We start from the raw sequence: 26,394 nt of genomic DNA on the forward strand, positions 1-26,394 counted from the left end.
ATAGCTAAGGAAATCTATAGAATTTATAGTAAGAAAAAAGTAGTTTATATACTTTTAAGATACTAATTATAAACACTAAACTAGTTTACAGTGCATAAACAGCTCTCCAGATGAAGTGAAGCACCTTGGGAAGTTTGTAGCCTTTTTTAGGCTGATGTCCAGGCAAACTCTAGATTGCTAGTTATAGTAAAGTACAAAATCTTTGTAAATAAAGTAAATGATTTTCCAGAAGAAAATTGCACTGCCGAAACCTTGTAAGCAGAGGCACAAATGATACAAGTCCTAAATGTTTGTTCTAGGCTATGGGTTTCTCTCCATGAACATAATACATGAAAATACATTATAGGATTGTGAAAAGATGTCAGGCATCAGTTTTATCTAATATAAACTCATATTCTGGCTTTCTCGTGCAGCTGGTGACCTTGCACAAATCATTCCACTTCTCTGGGCTGCGGTTTTCTTACATGTAAATGAGAATAATAATATCCTTTCTCATGGGGTTGTTGAGAATGGTAAATGAAACTATATCTAGAAATTGCCCAACAAGTTTTTAGTAAATCTTAGAGTTTAATTTAAAAAAATTATTTCTTCATTATTCCCCACAATTCCAAAGCTCTTTGAACCCTTCTGGGTTTGAAAATAATATTTTTCCCACCAACCGTGTAAAAGCATTGCTATTTCTCCACATCCTCTCCAGCATCTGTTGTTTCCTGACTTTTTAATGATCGCCATTCTAACAGGTGTGAGATGGTATCTCATTGTGGTTTTGATTTGCATTTCTCTAATGAGCAGTGACAATGAGCTTTTTTTCATGTTTCTTGGCCGCATAAATGTCTCCTTTTGAGAAGTGTCTGTTCATATCCTTTGCCCACTTTTTGATGGGGTTGTTTTTTCTCATAAATTTGTTTAAGTTCCTTGTAGATTCTGGATATTAGCCCTTTGTCAGATGGATAGATTGCAAAAATGTTCTCTCATTCTGTAGGTTGCCTGTTCACTCTGACGATAGTTTCTTTGGCTGTGCAGAAGCTCTTTAGTTTAATTAGATGCCATTTGTCTATTTTGGCTTTTGTTGCCATTGCTTTTGGTGTTTTAGTTATGAAGTCTTTGCCCATGCCTATGTCCTGAATGGTATTTCCTAGATTTTCTTCTATGGTTTTTATGGTTTTAGGTCTTACGTTTAAGTCTCTAATCCATCTTGAGCTAATTTTTGTATAAGGTGTAAGGAAAAGGTCCAGTTTCAGCTTTCTGCGTATGGCTAGCCAGTTTTCCCAACATCGTTTATTAAATAGGGAATCCTTTCCTCATTGCTTGTTTTTGTCATTTTATCAAAGATGAGATGGTTGTAGATGTGTGGTGTTATTTCTGAGGCCTCTGCTCTGTTCCAATGGTCTATACATCTGTTTTGGTACCAGTACCATGCTGTTTTGGTTACTGTAGCCTTGTAGTATAGTTTGAAGTCAGGTAGTTGATGCCTCTAGCTTTGTCCTTTTTGCTTGGGATTGTCTTACCTATACGGGCTCTTTTTTGGTTCCATATGAAATTTAACATAGCTTTCTCTAATTCTGTGAAGAAAGTCAGTGGTAGCTTGATGGGGATAACAATGAATCTATAAATTACTTTGGGCAGTATGGCCATTTTCATGATATTGATTCTTCCGATCCATGAGCAAGGAATGTTTTTCCATTTTTTTGTGTCCTCTCTTATTTCCTTGAGCAGTGGTTTGTAGTTCTCCTTGAAGAGGTCCTTCACATCCCTTGTAAGTTGTATTCCTAGGTATTTTATTGTCTTTATAGCAATTGTGAATGGGAGTTCACTCATGATTTGGATATGTTTGTCTGTTATTGGTGTATAGGAATGCTTGTGATTTTTTGCAGATTGATTTTATATCCTGAGACTTTGCTGAAGTTGCTTATCAGCTTAAGGAGATTTTGGGCTGAGACAATGGGATTTTCGAAATATACAATCATGTCATCTGCAAAGAGACAATTTGACTTCCTCTCTTCCTATTTAAATACCTTTCTTTCTCTTGCCTGATTGCCCTTGCCAGAACTTCCAATACTGTGTTGAATAGGATTGGTAAGAGAGGGCATCCTTGTCTTGTGCTGGTTTTCAAAAGGAATGCTTCCAGTTTTTGCCCATTCAGAAGGATATGAACAGACACTGCTCAAAAGAAGACATTTATGCAGCCAACAAACATATGAAAAAAAGCTCATCATCACTGATCATTAGATAAATGCAAATCAAAACCACAATGAGATATCATCTCACGCCAGTTAGAATGGTGATCATTAAGAAGTCAGGAAACAACAGATGCTGGAGAGGATGTGGAGGAATAGGAATGCTTTCACACTGTTGGTGGAAGTGTAAATTAGTTCGACCATTGTGGAAGACAGTGTGGCGATTCCTCAAGGATCTAGAACCAGAAATACCATTTGACCCAGCAATCCCATTATTGGGTATATACCCAAAGTATTATAAATCATTCTCCTATAAAGACACATGCACATGTATGTTTATTGCAGCACTATTCACAATAGCAAAGACTTGGAGCCAACAAATGCCCATCAATTATAGACTGGATAAAGAAAATGTGGCACATATATACCATGGAATACTATGCAGCCATATAAAAGGATGAGTTCATGTCCTTTGCAGGGACATGAATGAAACTGGAAACCATCATTCTCAGTCAACTAACGCAAGAACAGAAAACCAAACACGCATGTTCTCACTCATAAGTGGGAGTTGAACAATGATAACACATGGACACAGGGAGGGAACATCACACACCAGGGCCTGTCAGGGAGTAGGGGGCTAGGGGAGGGATAGCATTAGGAGAAATACCTAATGTAGATGATGGGTTGATGGGCGCAGCACACCACCATGGCACATGTATACCTGTGTAACCTGCACGTTCTGCACATGTATCACGGAGCTTAAAGTACAAAAAAAAAGGGGGGGGGAAGAAAACAGTATTTTTTTATGTGGAGATATTATTGGGTATCCTCCATTCCTAGCAACAGAGCCTTGCAATAAATACATGAGGACATATAAAAAGAAGAGAGTATGGAGAGTAGGGCCAAGGACCACTGGTCCTCATTCATTCTAGTCCCTACTCCTGGGGCAGGAGTAAGAAGTCCCATTTTTAATTATTTTTAGAAGTTTTTCTTCAGTGGGTAGAAAGTCTATGAAGTAAATTTGAGCTCAGTGTAAAGACCTTCAAAAACAATGATAAATCTCTGACAGTAGGAAAGTGCGTTAGTAAATAGCAGATCTTTAGCACAAGCGTGAGATTTGAGATACTAAAGCAAATAACAAATATATCTTTAACAACATATAAACTTATGAAATACATAATGCTTTTATATGAATTGACTTATACAATCCTCACAATAGCTCTATGAATCTGATATCTGTATGTCCCATTTTACAGATTAGGCCAACAGTATTTAAGTGACTGGATCAAATATCAGTTGATGACCAGCTTTGGGGAATATTGTAGAGTGATATTATAGGTAGTATATAATATGAATAAGTCATTTAATTTTTATAACAACTCCACATGATTAAAACTATATAGGGATATTCTAGAACGTACATTAGGTGGGATATATAGCTAGACAACAACCAGGAGAGCCCTTTCAATCCCAGAATTCTACAATCTCAATTTCTAGAACTAGCATCTGTTCTCAAACGGACTTTGACTTTGAAACTTCAATATCTGAGGTAGTGTTATTAATGCTTGTTTCTAGTTAACTGATATCAATACAATGACAAAAGAGCTAGCATCAGTCTTTTCTGGACTGAATTTATTGATGCTTACTATGCACCAGGCAAAATGCTAAGTACATAACATGAATCTGTCATTTAAAGTTCTCATAACGACTCCACAGGATGAGTACTGTTACTATTGCTGTCTTTCATATGGAGTAACCAAAGCACACAGAACTGGAATAGTTTGGTGAAGTTTGCACAATTAGAAAAGGTAGAGATGAGATTCAAAACCAGGTCTATTTAGTTCCAGAATGTGCTCCCCTAATCACTATGCCAGATGGTATTATACATAGTGTTACAACTGATTGTGTAAGATACATTTTATAGATATAACAATGATAAAACTCTTAACAGAGGGCACATATATGTGAATCAACACTGGTGACTCGATTAGCACATTCTAAATTGACATTTTCACATGGTTTTTATCTGAGACTAATACTGTATTTTTCATTTAACTGAAGGCTTCATCTTTTGTGGCATTTAGAATTATTAGCACATGACATTTTAATAATAAACACATCAAATCAATGCTGATGTAATTCTGAAACATGTTAAATTATTCTAAGCCTGAAATGAAAAACCGTTTTTGCTTTTTTCCTTGTGTCCACTGGCTCACTGTAGAATCAAAATTGAACTAACTTACTTTAGTCTTGACTCATTTCATCCTCTATTAGCAATATAAAGCATATAATTCATTTGTTGTAAAAATAATTTACAAGTGAAAATGTGGCAAAGTTTTATGCAGAATATTTAGTATATCATGTGATAATTTAGATTTTTACTATGGATACTTGAGAAAGGGGGTACATAGAAAAAAGAGAAAGACATTTCTGGGATGAGAAGGAGAAACAGAAATATTCAGATAACCCAAGGGAAAGACTGAGGGAAACACCAGTGAGTAAAGTACAAAAAATACAAACATCTCTAATACACATATGCCTTAGAAAAAAGATATTGAAACATGACATGCAATTGGCACACAATAAATGATTAATTAATGACAGATTAAGTCTAAGACATGAATTTCCATTATGTACATCCTCATTTTGTGACTTTCTAGTCTTTCAAAGTTGTGTTGTACTGTCACCACCCTCAGCATCATGTATTGGCATGCGGTAGTAGACCAGAGGAAATTAAGGAGAGGTTGGTTCATTTCGTTCGAAATGAACATGATCAGGTCACTCTCATAAGTCATGAGGTAAATTTACAAAGGTGTTGGAAATGATCAGCTAGAACCTCTTAATAAGTAATTGACCTTTAAATTGGATACTAAACAGAATCATAACTTGTTAGTTTTGCTATTGTTCATTTTTGCCACAGAAACATTTTGTTCTTTGACCTTCATTGATCATATGAACACACATTTTCAAGTTTAAATTCATATCATAAGGACACAAAAACTATATCTCTGTGTACTTTAAATCCATTCAAGAGCTTTTACTCTTCAACATAAATCACATTAAGTGAATTGCATTTGCTATAGCTGGTGTTCACCAGACTTCAAGATGCCTCAGTACCTGCTGTCTCTCCAGACGCATCCTCTTGGCGGCATTTCTACTCTCACTCTCACAAGCTGAAGCCAAGATACTCTCTGCAACTGCTGAAGTAAGGTGGGAAGGAATAGGTCGAGACTAAAAAAAAAAGAGAAAAGTATGAAAAAAATTATTAACAGTATCATTAACAGGCCAATGCTATTCTCAGAAGAGCTCTCAGGATCATCAACATGTGCAGGAGTATCCATTTATTTCAACTGAACTTGTTTCAATAGAAAGAGGAAATGGAAATTGTAAAGATGAAAAATGAAAGCTAGTTAGAGGTTAAAGCTATCATTGCTACACAGATCCATCATTCATTCCCATAGATCCATTGTCACAGGTATCTAGCCTGGGCCATGAAGCTGGAGTTTGAACAGGCAGTGGCAAAATTGCTGACTGGATTTTGCAAATAAAACAAGGTCTTTAATTCTACTACAACATATGACATGCACAAAAAAAAACAAAACAAAAACAAGTGACAGGGCTAAAACAGAGTTTTAAAAAACCTAATAGACACTCAGACCATGTCAAACAATCTTAATATGAAATATTGTGAATATTTACACTCTAAATTGTGACCCAATTGATGTGATTAAAATTCTTTTAAATATAAATAATTAAAAACTAAAAAGTCCTACAATGATTTTTATATATTAAAGGTTTAGTGCTTTAGATGTGAGATATGTTTGCCTATGTGTACATGCCTGTTTTGTTTTACTTATAAAATATGAGCTGATATTTTATAGGTACGTGTTGAAATCCATCTTCTATGTAGCCCACAAATAATTAATTCTCCAACTAAGCTCATGATTAACTGTAAATTGTTTGCAGCTCTCCATATTATTTGTGATAACCATAACAAAAATTATGATTTTCATTCTTTTTTCCATAATTACATGCAAAGTCATCCAACTGAAAGATGAAATACTTAATAATACAGAACAGTTTTTTAAAATTAAGATAAGCAAATGATAGATGAGAAATAACAAAATTAAACCAAATGAGGTAGTAAAATAATGTGAAATTATGAAATAAATGTATCTTTTGGGAATATAGCATATATAGTATATGCCACCTTAGGGTTTTCAAAGCCTCAAATGAAAATATGTGTGAATGATATTTATTAGAAGCCTGAACTAATTGAGACCTTTTGAATTTTTTTCTAAAGGAATTGAAACACGCCTTTTTTATACATGACTCATTTTACCAACTCTGGCATGTAGAGTATGTCTCAGCAAATTGAATACAGGGCTTACATCTCAAATAATATTCTAGAACAGCTAAATTCAGACCACACCGTTTTAACAGACACTCCATAGTTAAATTTGTACAGTGTAGACAGAGACCAGGCTCTGACCTTGGGTGAACTAGGAAGCAATTTCTGCAGCTGCCTTAGCAGACTTCCACACTACTCCCCCTCCAAAGTAGCCTCTGAGGCAAAAGATAGGAAAGGTATAGGGTACATACTCCTCTGCTAACCCCATGGGACATCTCAAATGATGGTTACACAACTTTGACAATAAAGCAGTTGGATATTTGGAATGTCATTTTTGCAAAAAAGAAGAAAAGAGGTCCATTGGTGGCAGGAAAGAAATGCAATATAAGCATTTTGAGAAGGAAATTAGAAAGCCAGGATTGTGCATTTGTAATAGAAAAGAGGGTCAAATGAGGAAAACCTAAAAGAAATTGCCATAAAGATGTAAGCATAATTTCAAAACTCATATTGCTTCTTCATTTCATTCTCTACTTCACTAAGTATAAATAAAATATTGTAGTCCAAAGCCAAATAAATTAAGCTATAAAATCAGTCTCATTAACCGATGGTCACTGCCTGGCTCAAAAATGTAGTCCAACTACATGGGAATTAGATACTCATTGATATCTTTCTTGATTGAGCTAATTTTTGAGGCAAAGGTATTATAGGAAAAATGGGAATAAGAACATTACATTATCAAAAAATAAAACAAATCATTTGATTGTAGTTAGCATTATTCAAATAGGAGAGAGAGTTCATATCTTTATAAACTACATTATTAGATCTTTTGTTTCCCGGGATGAAATTAAGAGAATGTAAATAAAATATCAGAAACCATCCTTTTCTTAATCCAATTATTGAGAGCCACATGGGATTCAGAGAGACATATTTCAGTTCTTCATTATCTCCATTTTTCTCTCTTTTTTTCAGCTATCACCATTAAAAATTAGGAATATATAAAGCTATAGAATTTTACTAAATGATTACATTGTATCAATAGGCACACAAGTAACTTAAATACATAAAAGTTCGTTTAACATGGAGAACATAAGTAAAATACCCCTTCAATTAAAATTATTTCGTAGCATTTTCTTTCAAATTCTTATTAATTTTTAAAAACAACTTTTACTACTCAACTTCTACTAAAGCAGTAAAAGTTGTTATGCATAATAATTTATGTAATTTCCTTTTCAGAAAAGATGAAAGGGAGAGTTGGATCTTCCCTAGATGTGTGAAATCAGTCTTCTCATAAACTAGAGTAATGTCCTGGCTAATTAGAACTAGATATATTTTAACGTCATGTGATAACCTAATATTTAAAAATCAACTTCAAGATAAAGCAACCATGCACACTATCCTATTGAGTGGAAAAAAGTAAGTAGAATCAAAGATGCATGATTCAATACTTCCCATAGATAAACAGTATAATTTTGAAAATAGATTTGTACTGAGTTTATTGTAGGATCATAAGCTGACAACTCTCAATGGCCATAGAAGTCATCAGTACAAGTTTCTTCTCTCAACTTTGAAGAACTGAAACCTAGGTAGATTAAGTAATTGCAAAAGGACAAATTGAACTAGATCCAGAACTCAGGTTTCGTGTCTCCCAATTTTCAACTCTCACTTTCCTAAATTCTGTTGTATATTTAGTACTTTTACATACTTTGTCATTAATAAAGCAAAAAATCTTTAAAAAATATGTATATACAAACCATTGTTTTCAACTAAAAAAATAAGCAGAACGAAGGTAGACATTTACATGAATGTATTATAATCATCATTAACTCAAGCTCATTGGAGAAAAAGGCAGAATAAATCATAAAATCTGTATTACAATCTAAAAATTATATTTGAAATGTATTTTTGCAGAGAATGTACTATATCTCAATAATGTGTACCTCCAAATAGAAATCCAGTACCATCCTAATTTAACTTTTAGATAAATGTTAATAATATCTAACTCTTATTGAGTGCTTAGGACATTCAGGTATTAATACCAAAAGCTTAGATTTATTATCAAATTTAATCTCCTTAACAATCTTTGAGAAAAGTACTTATATTACTCATATTTTAGATAACCTACATTGAAGTTCTGAGAGATTATGCAACTTGCTCACAATTATGCAGCAATGTATGTGGAAATACCTGAATTCAAATTCAAGTCTGATGATGAATTGGGAGTTATAATCCCTAGTAAACTATTATTCATATTTTACAACAAAGTCCCCAGTGAGTTTAAATAAATCTAGAATTCTTAAATACTACACATTCCTGTGAGGAAATTCAATCACAGCTAACCACACATTGCATTTAGCAAAGAATATATCAGGATCTCCCTAGCATCCTTCACTTAAATGGTTGAAGTCCTTTAATACATTTTCCTATAAATTCTATAAATTATGAAATTTACGATCTTCATTAAAAGCACAAAGACAAAAATGCACCTTGGCTAACTTATGCCACAAATTCTTAACTGATGGAATCTGAATTCATAAGATTTTAAAGTTTATACAGCCAGAAGTGTGAATGAATTACTATACACAAACCATAATAAAGCTTAATTTCATGGCCAAAATGAGAATACAGGAGCCAGGCAGAAAAGTTCTTTCCCTCCTGTGAGGTAATCATGCTAAAAATCTCTTTTCTTCTAATATTAATGAGCCAATAATAAATGCCAATACTCCCCAATACACACAGGGCTCAAGTGTGCAGCATTTGGTTATAAGATAGTAAAGACGAAAGTTTAAAAAAATTTCTCTATAATTTGGCTTCTATCCACTTAACAACTCAAAAGTACTAATATCAAGATAGTGAGAAGGAAATTAATCAATTTTTCTCATTATAAAAGTAATATTACAGAGAAATTTAAAAATACTGTTTAGTACGTGCTCTGAGAATCATCTCCTTCTGAACTCTCCTTTCCATCATTACATTTGACAGTTGAGGGCTTATTCTAATGTCACCACAGTATGGTCCTTCTAAAACATAATTAGCAGAGTGTGTTAGGGGATATGGTCATAGATTTCACCAGGAATGAGGCTGAAAATTCCCTCTTACACTTGTAAGAGTGGCCATAAAACACAAAGCTTCCATGTAATAATTGGAGATAGGAATATTTTGATGCAAAAACCAAATGCAATGAATTCAATAGATACCTTATGAAAATAACACCTCCTCTGGCTGAAGATAGCTCAGTAAATACATATACTATTTGATATCTATCTCTCTATCTATCTATATCTTAGAATATTTAAAATATTAGTTTACAATGGATTTAATTCTACACTTCACATGATCTATACCTGGATTGGGAATATTTATTACATATTTATTTCTCTGTATATAAGATAATGGTACCTACCCTCATTAATTATCTCTTCATAATTAACTGACATTCTAACTGGGATCTGAGTTGATCTTTCTCCAGCACTGTTCTTATTGTAATAATTATCACTGCTCAAATCAGTGGCAGCTGTGTCATTAAACAGATGGCTAAACCATCACACGGAGCTTTTGGAGTTTAAAAAGTCACATTTTAATTGGGGACTAAGATGTAATTGCTGTTGGCATGATGTAATGTGTCTTTTCTTATATATGTTGATAAAATGTACCATCACACCAACAAACTATTCCATTTTTGTGGGTCTTAAAACTATACATGAAATAGCTTTAGAGTCCTCTGAACTTCAGCTGTACATTTAGGATGCCACAGGATTTTTGCAATTACAAAAAAGTACAAAGAAATTTAAGAATGTTAGGTTACGGTCATGGGTTAATGTAGTGATGCTCTCCAGTCTCCACAGTTAATGTGAAGCTTAATCAAGTATTATTAGTTAAGGCCAGATTGGGAGCAACTGTGACATCCACCCAAGGTTGTAAGTAGAATCAGCGCTTTGAAGATAATTAAATAATTCAGTAGTCAGAGTTTAGATAGTGTGATGAATTAAGATTATTCCTCCTAATCTTGTTACTTTATAAAACACATTATTAAGAATTCTGTAATTCAGATGGTATGCACACACTATCTCCCCCAAGTGGCATATCTATACCTAAAGGCATAATTGTCCAGGTTATATACATATATAAAGTTTCATGTTCTAAGAGATTCCTTCTATTAAGCAGGTGGTTTCATTCTTATGCATCAGTGGAATAGAGATAGTCTGCAACTAAGTCATACTGAACTGAATATTATTCTATAACCAGCTACTTGCTATGTGACCATTTTTGCAATTTAATCTGAGTCTCAGTCATCCTGCTAGGTATTATTATTTTTATTCTTAAGAATGACAAGACTGAGGTTCAGTCAGAAAATTATAAATAAGGAAAATAATCTCCCCGTTATGGAGTAGTTTTTAGAAGTCTATGAGAAATGTGCATAAAGTCACTAGCATATTTTATAAGTACTTTTTTATATGATAGGAACTGTGCCAAGTTTAGAGATTTGAAGATATCAGTATGGTCTCTGCCATCATAGAGTTTACTTGACAGGTTGGTACAATGCCTAGCACATAGGTTATAACTTTATAATATACATGGAAGTGCATTATTAAGAGTGTGTTTAGTAGACTCACAACCTTTTGTGAGCAATTTTGAAGCTCTAATATTGTATAAACTTAAAAGATTTTTCAAAAACTTGGGATAAACTCAGCTGGCAGAAAAAAACTGATAAATGAATACCTAAGGTTTTACTTTTTCCTAATTTATGTGAATATGCATATGTTTTGCTGCAGAAATACTGATATATTTTTATTTGTGATTTTTTCTAGGCCCCACTATGGGTGTTATGCAACAAACCTAGTACGCACTCTATCATGCCCCAAAATTGAAAAGTTCTGAATTCCAAACCATAGATAATCCAAGATTTCAGATAAACTGGTGAATGCAAACTAAAATAGTAGACCGTCCTTATTTCATTCCACATGGTTTTGATGGAAGTAATAAAGAAAGTTCCTTCCTCAATTAACCCTGGCCACCTGAGTTCATCCTGGGCAATCATAGGAACTCAATACTTTGTTTCCATTGACTGATCCAGGAAGGTGGACATATAATCCAAATAGGGCCAAGCAAAGTTCTTTCCTGGGAACTGAGACCTGGAGTTGGAGGATTGCTCTTGGGTTGTGAGTTTTAAGAATGGAGGCCTGGAAATGCTGGTGGCAACGTTTCCAAACAGGTAGCAAGAAGTTGTCTAAGATGTAAATCAATACACAAGAGAAGCATAATTAAGAAAAAGGAGAGCAGCAAACCCCTGAAATTGGAGCCCATGGATCCACTATGTGTGAATTCTTGAACTTTCTAGTTGTTTAAGAAAATTCTCTTGACTAAAAGGAGTTTGAAAATGTGTTTTAACAGAAGTGGAATATAAGCTAGTTAAACTTCGTCTAGGCTTTGATTAGAAATATTTCATTTATGAATTAATGATCTATGTCTTGGCCTTATTTTTAGAATATTATTGGTCATTAATAATGATCTTTTACGAATACATGGGGAATTAATAAGTCTTCTAGTTGAAGACGTAGAAACACAGTTTAGTTAATATCAGCTGACAACGCCTCTGATCAAGACACAGGATCAATTAAATTATCAACTGAAATAACATGCTTTCATTTTAACTACATGATCCTTTATGTTAAATATAAATAATATATTTTGTATATACTATATACACTGTATATATTCTGAAAGTTGAGTGTTATATAAACTTACAATTATTGTACATTATGATGTAGTTTTCTTAATTATTTATTTGTGAAACTAAAAGTGTATACCAATTCCATTCATATAATTAGTATCACACCTATTCCCACTAATTGCTAAATAGATTTAAATTTTTTTAATGTATCAATTCTTGGCATTTTGGTTAAGATCAAGTTTAATTTTTTTTAACATTTTAATAGTTTAAAAGAGTTAAAATTAAATGTTATATAACTGTTTTCTTTTGTGAAAAAAAACTCGCTAAACATTTAAAATATATTAGGCTACATTTTCAGTTAGTAGTAGCTTTTAAAATTGAAATACCAATTGCAAGATACTATGAAACTCCTATCACACAATAAAAATTATCTTATCTCTCAACTAATTTCTACCACAAAGAAGCACGTTAGTAAATATCCATCCAGTCACTCAATCTTTCATTCAGCAATTTTAATTCAGTTGAATTCAACATGAATTAAGCAACTTTCATGAGCAGCTACTTGTATTATATAGGACATTGTGGGTGATACAGAGATGAACAAGTTAAGAAGCATAGTACTCAAGGAACATAATTTCTTCTTGAAGAGCTAAGGCCCATATATGGATAACAGCAATATAAGACAGGATAAAATAAAACTACAAAAGATGTACCACAAAGTACAATTTGCACACAGAAGAAAGAGAGATTTGAGGCTGCTGTTAGCTAGCAGTGAGGATTAAATAGGCAAAGACCTAGTTGATTTAGTCCTTCAAGTAGCTCAACAGATTGAGACAGTGCAGGTTTCCCAGGAAAGGGAAGTGTGAAATTCAATTTCAGATTAAATTGCATTTTATCATGTTTCTCACACGCACCAGGTACCATACTAGGTGTACCAGGTACTGTCATAGGAGTTTTTACATTTGTTATTTCAAGTGCTTTTGGTTTTCATTTTTAGGATAAGAGCTATTATTTCCATTTTTCTTTTCCAGGGTGAGACCAAAGCTCGGAGGTAGAAAATCAACAAGTAACAACTGGAAAAGCACAGACAAGAGCCAAGGCTCACTGACTATCAAATCCAGGTGCTTTTCTTCAGACGCTCACCAATGTTGCTAATTTTTTATTATTTCCTTTTGGATTCAGTTTCCTTCTTCTTAGATTACAGAAGCATTCCTCTGGAATCAGTCAGGCTGTATGAGTAGTAGCCTCAGAAATTATCTGAAGTATTTCTTTCCTCCTCACTCTGAAAGTAGAGCTGAGCTGGGCATTGATTTGTGAGTTAAAAGTAGTTTCTCTTGAAGACTTTTTTTCTTAGTACTCTGAAGAAATTGTTCAGGCTGGTTTTCACTTGTAGATAATGTGTTGTTTCTTTCTGGTACATTTAAGAATTTATTTGCTCTTCTGTGGTTTTACTATAATATCCCTAGGCATGAATTTTTTTAAAAAAATGTATACTGTTTAGGACTAATCTACTTATCTGTTATTAGGATTGAGGTCCAATCAATTCTGAAAAATTCTTCATCATTATCTTTTTCAATTTGCCTCTTTATTGTAATTTCTCCTCTGGAATGCCTGTTAAATCTATCTTTATCATTCTTTTCTCCATCTTAATTTCTTTTTCATATTTAACTTCTCTTTTCTTCCTGTGGGTAACTTGCATACTTCTGTGTTCCAGTTTGCTTTCTGCTTGGCTGAATATTATATTCCACTTAACCCATTTAGTAAGGTTTTAATTTCAATGCTTATAATGTCTGTCATTTTTATTCCTGAAAGTTGTATTAGGATATTTCTTAATTCCCCTTTCATAGAGAGGAAAATAGAGAATGAGCCTTTCTTGGGCCCAGCTTTATATACATTTCTCAGTTTATATGCCTATCTAGTTACAAACTAAAATGCATGTATCCTGGACTTGGGTGGACATTCATACCCCAGCCCTAATCTGTCTGGGTCTACATTTACTTTTTCTATCTTTCTAAGTTGTTACCCAATCCAAAGGGCTTACAATTCTGGCTAAGAGTTTCCTACTCAATTCAGGTATCTGGAAATTTCCTTTTCTTTCTTTTGAGCTTAGCTGAATATTTTTTAAATTGTTGTATTATATTCAGGATTTGTATGTGTTTGTGGTGGGAAGCTGGGTGGGGTGTGTGTATGTGAAGAGAACATACCCCATGAGGCTCAGGTCAACATCTTGCTTAAAGTAAAAGATGCAGTGAGAAGTAGCTCTGAAAAATATATTGGCTATATTCTTTACAACTTAGTTATTCTCCAATTTTAATGCATTGAGTAAATAATGAGCAAAGGTACCCATAATCTCTGAGTCATAAAAAATTAGTGAACCAAGAGACAACCCATTGAAAGAAGGAGCAGCAGTCTCATATGATGAACTAAGGTTTGAAAGAATATAATTTGAACATACCAGAAGAATAGGTAGAAAGGTACCATATTATATGCTATACATATACATACATGATCACATATAGTACCCCAATAGCCCTATCCTTTAGAAGAGACTCAGAAACACTACACTTGTACAGGAATTGAACTAAGCAAGGAATTGAAGCTAGGTCTCTCAGTTTCAAAAGGTCATATGCTAAAACATTATAGAAAGAAATATGAAATTTATTCTGCCAGGCACGGTGGCTCACACCTGTAATCCCAGCACTTTGGGAGGCCGAGGTGGGTGGATCACCTGAGGTCCAGAGTTCAAGACCAGCCTGACCAACATGGAGAAACCCCATCTCTACTAAAAATACAAAATTAGCCGGGTGTTTTGGTGCATGCCTGTTATCCCAGCTACTCAGGAAGCTGAGGCAGGAGATTCGCTTGAAACCGGGAGGTGGAGGTTGCAGTGAGCTGAGGTCACGCCATTGCACTCCAGCCTGGGCAACAAGGGTGAAACTCCATCTCAAAAAAAAAAAAAAAATGTTCTAAGATGACAGAGTTTCACACTATCAAAGCCAAAATTGAGGAAGACTACTCTAGGGGCAAAGGCAGATTTATCATAAAGTCAATAAAGTGAGGCATAGGATGCCTCAACTGGATGAGCCTCTTAAGTGCTGGAGTTCCTGGATATTGTAAGCATTCTAGGTAGAAAGGGAAAGCCACTTTAAAATCCAGAAGCATTTATATGTAAGTGTGTCTGAAAATTGTCTAACGAGATGTTAGAAGAAAAGTGTTTTAATCTTCAAGATTTCAGTGGTTTCTAAATTTCTTTTGTGTAGGATATTTTTAAACTGCACATACACATTCATTTTTTCTACCTAATTTTTTGCTCATAATTGTGTATTACTTTTCTTTTCAAAAATATCTCAAGACATATAATCTTCAGGTTTTACAAACCCTATTTCTGCCTCTGCCTAGGCATAATGTGTGTGGAGAGTGTAAGAGGAAAGTAGGGAGTTGAGTTAGGATTATGCAAGAGTACAGGTATGAGGTATGAAGGATTAGAACTAAAATAAGAGCACATGAAATCAGAAACTGTAAGATTTATTTGGGAAACAGAGTAAAGGAGGAATAAGCAGAATTCATTAAGTGGTAGGATACAAGACAGAAAAATAGTCAAATCTCATTCCACATTTTTGAGCAATGGTAAAAATGACAATATGGTGCTATTAACAGCAGGCAAGTCAAGAGGAATTTACTGGTGGCTTGATAAATGAGGTGGAATATCAGTGGAGAAAACAGGTGCTGGAGAATATAAAGAGTTCAGTGTGATATAATTATTGCCCTAGTTCCGACTGACATTTGGAATTAAATACCAAAGATTTGTATATTTTTGGTATTGTACTTTGAGAATAGGATACTGTACACAAGGACAGACATTTGTAATTGTGGTTAGGGTGATATACAGTACATGGCTAAACACATAACTGTAGTATCTGCCCAAAAGCAGGTAAGAGTAAATGAGGAGGAACAGAAACAAGTTTCAAGAAAATGAGCAAATACTTTAGTTGAATACGCAGTCTTTGAGTTTTGTGCAAAGGTGGTCATGTGATCTTTATAAGAACTAATTCAGTAGAGTCATCCTTTGGTGTCTGGCTCTAGCACCTCTGAGGATGCTCAAATCCATTACACAAAATGGCACAGTATTTGCCTATTACCTAGGCACATTGTCCCATATACTTTAAATCATCTCTAGCTTACTTATAAATCTTAATACAATGTAAATGACACGTAAATAGCTGTTATACTGTGTTGTCTAGGGAATAATGACAAGTAAAAAATGTCTATACATGTTCAATACAGGCACAATCCCCTTATTTTTTTCCCATATATTTTTCAATTAGTTGATTGAATCCATAGATGCAGACCTTGCAGATCTGTAGGGCTGACTACACAGTGGTGAGAACCATAGTCTGGATAATCTGAATGTAAGGGACTACTGCAGGATTTGGTGGTAATAGGTATAATCTGTGAGTATAAAATGCTCTTTCGAGAAACCTGAGAAAGAAAGATGAACTCAGATTGTAGAAGAAGAATAAGAGATGTAACTTTTTTTGATATCTGAGAACTTTTTTTTTTTTTTTTTTTTTTTTTTTAGGAAAAAGGGATTAAATGTTCCTCTCATTGAAAAGGGAAAACTGAATATATAAAAGAGTAGGGGTGGTTGATGGAGCAATGTTCTGAAGAAGGTAGAATTATATGGGGGCAGAGATGTGAGGTTTATTTACCCAGGGCAAGTAAGAACAAGGCTTTTCCTCTATAAAGTCACCAGAGAATACTTGAGAACATTTAAAAAACTTTGAAATTTTTAATATTGCTTGTTCAGGCTCTTGGAGTGATGACTAAGACCAAGGTATATTCATGCTAATAAAGACTGAGGTGAAAGAGAGATCCAGATCCCTGAAGTGGAAAAGGTAAAAGAAATGTGAAATCAGCTTAGATATCAAAATTAATAAGGAAGATACTATAGGATGCAATTAAAAATAAAGATTATAAATAAAGATCTTAGAGAATGTGAATGTAACCTGGGGGATGGTAAATGACAACTATAAGACAGAGGGCAAGAGTTAGTACAAATAGCAAGTGGAAAATTCAAACAAAATGTGTTTGCTAATTAGCATCAATTAAGTTACTTGGTGACAAAGAGAAACACATAGTTATACTCATGTTGTGCGAAGAATATTAATAGCTACATAGGTATTATAAAGTTTTTATCAAGATCTTATATGAAAGGCTAGGTATATTTTTGATATAATTTTCGGTTTAAAGAATTGCTTAATTCATTTTTATAATACTTCTATTTGTTAAAAATTAATAGCAAGTGTCACTGTAGCTATTCCCATGCTTATGATATCAGGGAAACTATGTATTGAAAACAAGGTCTGATCCGTCTACTGTGAGCTGTGTTTGACAAATAGAGGCAAATGATCGAAAAGCTAAATCCTCTAAAAAAATATATTATTTCCTAAACACGAAAGGCTTGCTTTCTGGTGCTTTCATAATTAGACTATTTATTTATTTGTTTCTAAATTTATATCTCCTCTTTTCCATTAAAAATTATCAAATCCACCAAGGAAAGCTGTCTCCACCAAGATAAATTAAACAGAAAGACAATGGAGAGTTTGGCTCTGAACTCCCTGGCAGTAAGGCACAAAAGTGAACATATTAAGGTTCACAGTCCCGGTGTTGAGAACAGGTGAAAACATTCCATTTCCTCAGGAAAAACAATTATTTTTCTTGCATTAAATTCTAGAAGAAACTTCTGAAATCAGATTTTCTGTCATGGACATTTAGCAGCCTAGTAAACAATGACCTTGACAATACAAAAACTTGCATGAGATTTATTTCTACAAGGGAAAAGAGTCAATTACATAATATTAAAAGCAACTAACTAGGTAATTTTTCAATAGATTGAGATTATTAAATTTAAATATCTAGGCTATTTGGTTTAACTAGGTACAGTGGCAAAACTTGGGATACAAGAGGAGCAATGGACTAAAAGTCTCCTATATATTCCCTAAATATTGTCATTTAGTTTTTACAGAAATACATGTATGCACCTTGGCGAAAGAGTCTCATAATGCAAATTCAGGAAACAAAAAACAGAAATCATGTCACCTACTGGAGATGATACTCAGTATGGGCCAACCCTACCTTGTTCATAAAGCTGTGCTTTTTATGGACTTTTCTACTACTATGAATTTAAGATCAGGCCACCTTCTGGAACAATAAATATTCTTCAGAGAAATTGCTGAATTTGAGCATCAAAGCCACACAACAGACTCAATAACAACTTGATATATTTGTCTACAGATTAATTTAATGGTTACTTAACTCATTGTGCTTTTAAAATCTAATGAAAATGAAGACAGTATTTATTGATCAAACATTAGATTTATTAGATTTATCTTTCATAAAGCATGGCCTTTTATATCCAACTCTGGAGATTTTATGATTTGAGATAATTGGTACAGACATACTCTGAAACCTCTCTTATGTACACCAATTCCTACCCAATCACACCTAATTAATTAGATTCACAGATCACAAACACTAACAGCCTAGGCTTTTATGGCGCCTTCTCAGATAAGACGAGAAAAAAATGGTTTCACAAAATTTCGAAACTGCTCACATACATAAGAAATAAGAAAATGGGAAAGGCATACATTGTAAATGTGTGCGTTATTTCTAGATGTAACAATTAGAGCAAGGTGAATGAAATAGAATAAAGTTTAAAAATCATTGATTTCTAATCTCCACCCTATCAGTAGTCTAATGTCAACATAATCTCATCTGTCTATAACATCCACCTGAATACGGAAGCTCTTGGTATCATCCACCAGCACACAAATAAACATATCCAGTACAACAAATCCTTATATTTCACCTAAGCATTTTCATTCTCTGATCTTTACTTTCAAGGACTGCAATTTGTTAACCATTGATATGAAAACGGTATTCCTTAGGTGGATCCATCTGTTTCCTTTTGATTTAGAGAATGCCATTCTTACATGCCATCTCAAGCAGTGACTGGTGCTTCAGTTCACAACTTAAATAACCTCATGCCCACTTCAGTAGCGACAGAAAGAAACAAATATGAACGAGATGCTGGTTCTCACTGGTGTTTACTCATATCACCTTTATTTTCTGTGACATGGTACCACGTGGTTCTGTGAGCAGTGGACTCACAAGATATTCCTTATTAAATAAACAAAGGGAATAAATACTTCAGGAAGATGAAAAGGAGAAGGGGAAAAAAACAAACGAGCAAACAAAAACCCCTTTGACCTGACATTATGGAAAAAAATAAAAAAAGACACTAAGATGGAAAAAAAATAGTGTCATGGTTTACATGTGGGATTTTGATGGAGTCTAGGGCTGTGTTTTAATTCAAAACTCACCATCTCAAAACCACTTCTTTTCATCCGCCTGCAGGACTTGAGGTAAGTACGTATACGTTTTCTGGCACGCTCTTGATACTCAGGGAATTGTCGCCTGCATGAGTCAATGATAGCCTGGATCTTTTCTTTGGGCTGCTTAGAGATTGGGACCATTCGGTCCAAGTTTTCATCTACAAACAGCCTGACAAACATCTGTTGGCAAGAGGGAGACAGAGGAGAAGGGTTTGGAGGGCTGCTCTCTTCTGTTCCTAGCTTCCTGTCTTGATTACCGATAGGAAAATACTGTTTTCTGGTTTATGCACTGGAGAACTTTGCAATGGAAAGCCAGAAATTTTAAGCAAACACTCTTCAAAGACTTTCTAAATGGTTGGATTAAAAAATAGAGAGAGAAAAAGAGAGAAAGGCAGACAGACAGACAAACATACAGAAAAGAATAGACTATCGTGTAGAAAAAAATCAGGAAATAACAGTAGACTGTGACAATTGAGCACCCCTTTACGTTCTCTATTAATGATGAATACGACTGTTACATTGCTACACTGCACAGTGGACTAATCTCTGAAATCAAACAACTGACTCTTTTGTCATGCATAATTAGATAAGCTAGGAAAGCAAAAGAAATAACAGATGACGGGCGTACTCTTCCGAGGACTAAGCTGAGGCCCCCTCCATCCACTAGGTAAACATGCATACTCACACAACACAACTCCAGTTTTCAGCTCACATTTGGCTTTAAAATTCTAAACAAAACACAGCAATTCTGGTGTCTGGTTGGCAAAGAGTGTTTCATGTACTTTTTAAATCCTTCTGTAAATTAAACAAACATGGCTCTAAAATATCCACATTTACCAACAAGCAACAACATGAAAGTGAAGTGGTAAAAATTAAACCACACTTGGAGTGTGGCAGGACTCACATTAAAAGCTTTCAGCCGCTCGGCTTCAACGCCGTCTGTCTCATTAACTTTCTCCGAATCGTCATGGTCCTCGTGGTCATCTTCGTCCTCATCTCCCCTGTTTAGTGAGAGGTCCTCCGCTCCTCGGTCTACACTCTCATTTTTGCCAGAGTCATAGCTGGAGTAACTATGTGCAGGAGACTGAAAAGAGAAGGTGAAATAACTGCTTTTAAATTCATTGCACAAGCTTATAAATTTTATGTTTCATCTTTAATTTCAACTGTTTCTCAAAAATCTGGTTTATGAGTTGATAACTCTAGAGCTGTGGTGATTTCAGTTTAAATAAAAATTAATTCAAATTAAATTAAAATTTCATTTGATTGTTCACATCACACTAGTTACATTGCAAGTACTCGTTAGCTGCATGGAACGTTTCCATCACTGCAGAAAGTTTTATTGAACTTAGCCATTCAAGAGCAATTAGTGTTTCCTCTCAATACTCATATTCCAAATAAAAAAGCAATCTGTAAACGATTTTGCAAGAGAATCATTGAGTCACATATTCTTAGAACTTAATATGACCTCAGAGCATTGTCAATATTAGTATTAGTATTACACTTTATATAATATTGTATTATATCATATCAATATTATACTAACTTTATTAGTATTCTTTAAACAGTTATGGAAACTGAGGGATGTTTAATTAACTTCCCCAGCAAGAGCTATACAAAATATTATTGACTATTAATTATTAGTTAACATGCTTTAAAATAAATGTATAAATTGTCTATGAGCCTTAAGAGCCTATGAGCATCTGATTTTGGTTTAGGAAATGGGAACTGGGTTTCTTCCTAATCCTCTGTTAAGTTTAATGTTTCTGGGTTCTAACACCATTCAAAAGACACAACAAATTTAAAGCAAGAACAATTAAATAATAGTGACACATATTTCCATGTAAAAATCATTAAACATCTGAAAAATTGAAAATGTTTAACAGTTCATTTTCACATGAAACAGCTGATAGATAGCCTTCGTAGAGCCTCCGTTGTCAGAATACAATGTATAAGTATATCTACATGTTAATGGGGCTGTTTAAAATAAATAAACTGGCTTTGATCACTTTTCATTTTGGGATTACACTTATTCCAAATATTTTCTCTTGGGACCCTCTAGGATTATTCCAGAGTAAGTTTGGAAGAGTGACCTGGAAATACAGAAAATCCAAGTATATGGTGTGATAAGGAGCTTGAATCAGCCATGTACAGCATAACCACAAACTATTTTATGTACTCTTTGAGACCATAACATTGACCAATCTTCTTAGCATATCCTAGGTAGTTTTGATAAGATACTAAACTAAGATGTAATCAAATTTAAAAAGGAGTATTCTCTATTTATTTTTGTTTCATGATATAAGAGATATTTTTTGAGACATCACATACAATAAAGCAAATAATGAAGCAAGTGAGAGGTAAAGAGAAGAAATTAGTACTTAGAACAACTGCATACCTAGTCAATTGGTTCCCTTAAGCTTCATAGCAACCTGGTGAAAAAGGATTATCCTCCAGATTCTACAGATAAGGAAACAGCTTTAGAATGTCTAAACAACCTCTTCTTATCTAAAGAATGAAATTATATAACTACTATGTGAACCTAGGTCTGCCTAAGAGCTAAGAGTGATCAAATAAGGTTTTCTCCTCAATATGAAGTTTTTCTTTCTAAGTGTGTGTGTGTCTGTGTATGCATGTGTGTGTATAATTGAAAGAACATAAAATATGCATTGGTTTATGTATATGTTAATCTTTAAACAAAATATTTTATAAGTGATTTCCCCTAAAACTGTTACTCCACCTAAATAAATTGGCTACATTATTTACATTTTCTTATAGAACAGTAAGCTGCAATTTATAAATCTTGAGTAAGAAGAATCATCACTTGCTATAAAATTTCCACATATAATAGAATATATTTAAATAATTTATTAGTGCTTCATACACAGTTTTGCTTATTTTTTTTGCTGGATAAAGTAGAATAAAGATACACTATTGTAATCAAATGCAGATAATTACAGTTTCTTAAATACAAAACATCTACAGAAGGAAATAGTGACAAGCTTTCTTTTTTCAACTTAGGACTAAACATATTCTGGAATAAATATATTTATTTTAGGAAAAATATATATTTAAGAGAATAAACTCTTAATAAACAGCAATAACATACAACTTTTAAGACCAACATGGTTAGTAGTAATTTCTAAAATCTCCTGCTCCAACTCCAAGTATCTATCTCAAAGTCAATCATTTCTTCCCTCGGCAAACCTTTACATTAAGTATCACTACACATTTGGTTTTGTGCCAAGATACTCTGCCACAGAGCAGTTTTCATTCAACAAATTATTTATGGGCACCTATTATGCATCAGGCGCTATTCTAAGCCTTTTAAATATATGACTCATTTACAATGAACTGGTTAAGTGACTTTCCCAATGTCACATAGCTAGCAAGTGAAAAAGGATCTGAACCCATGCAGTTTAGCTCTGAGTTTATCATCTTAACACTATTCTATGCTGTCTCTATAGCATGACTACTTATGAGGTTATTGTTATAATATGAGTAGAAATCAATTCCTAAGGCACTGTATTTCTTGACACCAACTTTTACTATAGAAGTACCTCTGCGACAAGACATATTAAACCCATTTCATTATTTAACATCTAACTATGAATTTCTCCTGAGCCAATCTAATAGAATACATGTATTTTATATGGGCTGGAGCCTATTTAATAATGTTTTTGTATTCATGAAGTGTCTTAAAATTTACATGGAGCTTTAACCTCGACATAATAACTTCACAGAAGAACTAGTATTAATATATTAATATATTACATTATAAATGGTTTCAAATATATACACAATAATAATAAATGATATTAATATATCTGAAAGTTAGCTTTATGTGTCAACTTGACAGGATGACACGGCGTCCAGGTATTTGGCTATCCATTATTTCCAGGTGTGTCTGTGAGGATGTTTCTGGATGAGATTGGCATTGGAAGTGGTGGATTCACTAAGACAGATTGTTCTTCACAGTGTGTGTGTAGGGTGGGTGAGGGGAGGGCACAAAGGCATAATCCAGTGTCTTGAGGGCCTGAATAGAACACAAAGCAGACGGAAGGAAAATTTGCCTATTCTGCCTGACTGCTGAGCTAAGAGACTTACTGAGAATTCTGAGTCCCCTGGTTCTTAGGGCTTCAAACTTGAACTGAACTCCACCACTGGCTTTCCTGGATATTTAGCTTGCAGATAGCAGATCATGGCACTTCTCAGCCTCCATAATCTCATGAGCCAATACTTTATTCTATATATTATATATCTTATTCTGTTTCTCTGGAGAACCCTGAGTAGTAATTATATTATTCACATTATCAATGACTTCATTAAGGCTCAGTTAATTTAACTTGATGAGATAACCTCAGACACTGAGAAGAGTGGTAGAGAAGTTAAGTAGAGGCCATCCATTCATCACTGGGCCGGTAACACTACACAGAATTTCAGCACTGGGGGATCATGGGAGTTAGCAAAATAAATGAAAATGTTGAGTTTTGGAATCTCAGTGGATTGCCAAAGTAGAAGGAGAAAGGTAAGTGTGTAAAGGAAGATGAATGCCAATCCACACAATTTTCATTAACTTCTATAATTGTGTCCAAGACCAACCATGGGGCCTGTTATGGTATCTCCTACTTGTTTGCTGGCCCAACACCTTTTTCTTTCAGAAATGGCCCTTTGCTCTACCAGGTAAAATTGCCAATCCCCTGGGTACCAATCTTCTCTATGCTAAGCACGCATCTTTGCCTCTAGGTGAGATGGCTGGCCTGAGTCTGAAATCAAGCTGAATCCAGCAGAGCTAAGGAGCATAGAGTCGTAATAGCACCATTTGTGCATCTATATCTCACTATTACTGAAATTAAGCCCTTGACCCTTCAGTTGTATCATACCATACATCCTCCACCCACCCACATGCTTTTAAATTTTGCTTAAATTTGAGTTTCAGTCACCTGAGATTGAATCTGGAGTGGCACAGCAACCAGTCATTAGAAGCCAGATTAACAATATAGATTTCACACATGATCATTCAAATATATAGATGGCCCCAGCCAAATGAATAATACTATCTTTGTAAGCAGCAGCAGATATTCTCGAATCTACCAACAAAGTAAAATGATAGTGAATAACCTTTATGAAGGGAAAATTTAAATTGACAGTGTTCAAAACTGCCTCCATGCAATAACATATGTGTAGCATGCTTTAAGGATCATACTAACATATCATAACTATATAGTCAGTGGAGGAATAATAAAACTAGAACAGATCTCTGACATTAACAGTAAAGTTAAATTTTAAAAATCAGCATAATATCTTTACAGTTCACATCATTAACAAGGTGGAATTACCTAATAAAATATATTAAGGAAAATATTGCATAGGTTTGAAAAGCCTATCTTTTTAAATCTAAAATGTAATAAGCATAATATATTTTTGAATGGCAATGTGAAATATTTAAAAATGTTACAATACAGTTATTTGAATGCAAGTATTCTGGGCTAATTCATTCAATACAGCTGTTTGATGGACACAGAACCAGTTGGAACAGTAAAATTGTATAGCCCTGTTTACTCAAGTTTTAAAGAACGTGCAAACTTGCAGATCTGAAAATATTCAGGATCTAGATCTCAAGGATGATTGATGTTATTTTGCTCTACAAAACAAACTGAAATTTTTATAACTGAATTCTGCTTTTCAGCTGGATTATCATTTCTTGCCGCTCTTACCATTTAGGACCTATCATTTAAGGCCGAATTAAGTTCAGTTTCCACAAAGATTCCAGCTTCTACCCTAGTCTACTTCAATCTTTCCCTAAACTGTGAAGCCAAGTTACTTAATTTGACAGATTTAAACACTATCATTGTTCTCTACTTTCCATATTAATTTGCATTTTTCTTCAAACTAGTCTAAGAACCAACACATATCCCTCACAGAATCCAAGACATGAGCTTTACAGATTGCAATTCAAGACTGCCTATAATTTCTCTTTTTTCTATAAAACTATTTGGTTTTTATAAATGGGGGAATGTGAGTATTGGAATGGTATCATAGGCTCAGGGAATACAAATTACTATAGGTCTCCAAATAACCCATATAATATATGGCAGCCATTTGCCCCATAAGCCTGCCTTGCCTTAATAAGAACTTTGGATGACCATAGCCTAGGAAACCTTCATTTCAGGTGCAATTGTTTTCTTACTTCAAGTATAAACCTAAAAAAATCCAAACCAGAACTAAAAAAAAGATCCAAAGTTATTAAAGAACCACAACTTAGGGTCTATGGAAGATGGATACATGCTTATCCTCAAAACACAGGTGTTGGCTTATGGGGATAAGGGTAGATTTTTGCCTTAGATGTATACTTTGCTTATTCCTTCCATGATAACATGTGGCTTTCCTTAGCAAAGAGCCTTCTGAGAATACATTTGCACTTTCCTTTTCTCAAATTTTCCCATCCCAATAGAACTGCCAGCATTAGGCCTTGAAAATTCCCACTTGGAGGAAACGTAACCTGTTTGCTTATCTGTAGTCAGAGCCTAGGATGGCTCAGATAGCAACACCACAGTGCTTGGTGTTAGACACAGCTGCGGTTGGGAGCTGTGTCTGATATTTGCAGCCAGTTGGAAAAAAGGCGAACCTGTGTTTCCTCATTATGTCCTAAATGAGGGAAGAACACATGAATTCAGTGCCAGGTGTCTATGCTTTCACGTGCTTTGCATGTCTATGTCACAGCAGTGATCGTAAGGTATCATGCAAACGAGTTTATATGTTCATATTCCATGCAGTCTGAGAGTTACTTGAGGGGAGAGTCACATA

The 26,394-nt window shown here is 34.3% G+C and overlaps 1 protein-coding gene across 11 annotated transcripts in view; it reads right to left on the minus strand.

Moving 5' to 3' along the window:
* NOL4 (nucleolar protein 4) overlaps positions 1–26,394 on the minus strand; it is a 376,171-nt gene that overhangs the window by 82,508 nt on the left and 267,269 nt on the right. For 6 of the 11 annotated variants that reach the window (XM_054460888.2, XM_054460887.2, XM_054460891.2 and 3 more), the window contains 3 exons: positions 20,495–20,674; positions 19,579–19,770; positions 5,295–5,408 (listed from right to left, as the gene is read on the minus strand). In XM_054460888.2, coding sequence (XP_054316863.1) covers positions 5,295–5,408; positions 19,579–19,770; positions 20,495–20,674 — 486 coding nt within the window. The remainder of the gene's footprint in view (positions 1–5,294; positions 5,409–19,578; positions 19,771–20,494; positions 20,675–26,394) is intronic. The other 5 variants (XM_054460889.2, XM_054460890.2, XM_063653531.1 and 2 more) reach the window with 1 other exon arrangement.

Source organism: Pongo pygmaeus, chromosome 17, assembly GCF_028885625.2.
Source record: "Pongo pygmaeus isolate AG05252 chromosome 17, NHGRI_mPonPyg2-v2.0_pri, whole genome shotgun sequence".
Classification (NCBI taxonomy): domain Eukaryota; kingdom Metazoa; phylum Chordata; class Mammalia; order Primates; family Hominidae; genus Pongo; species Pongo pygmaeus.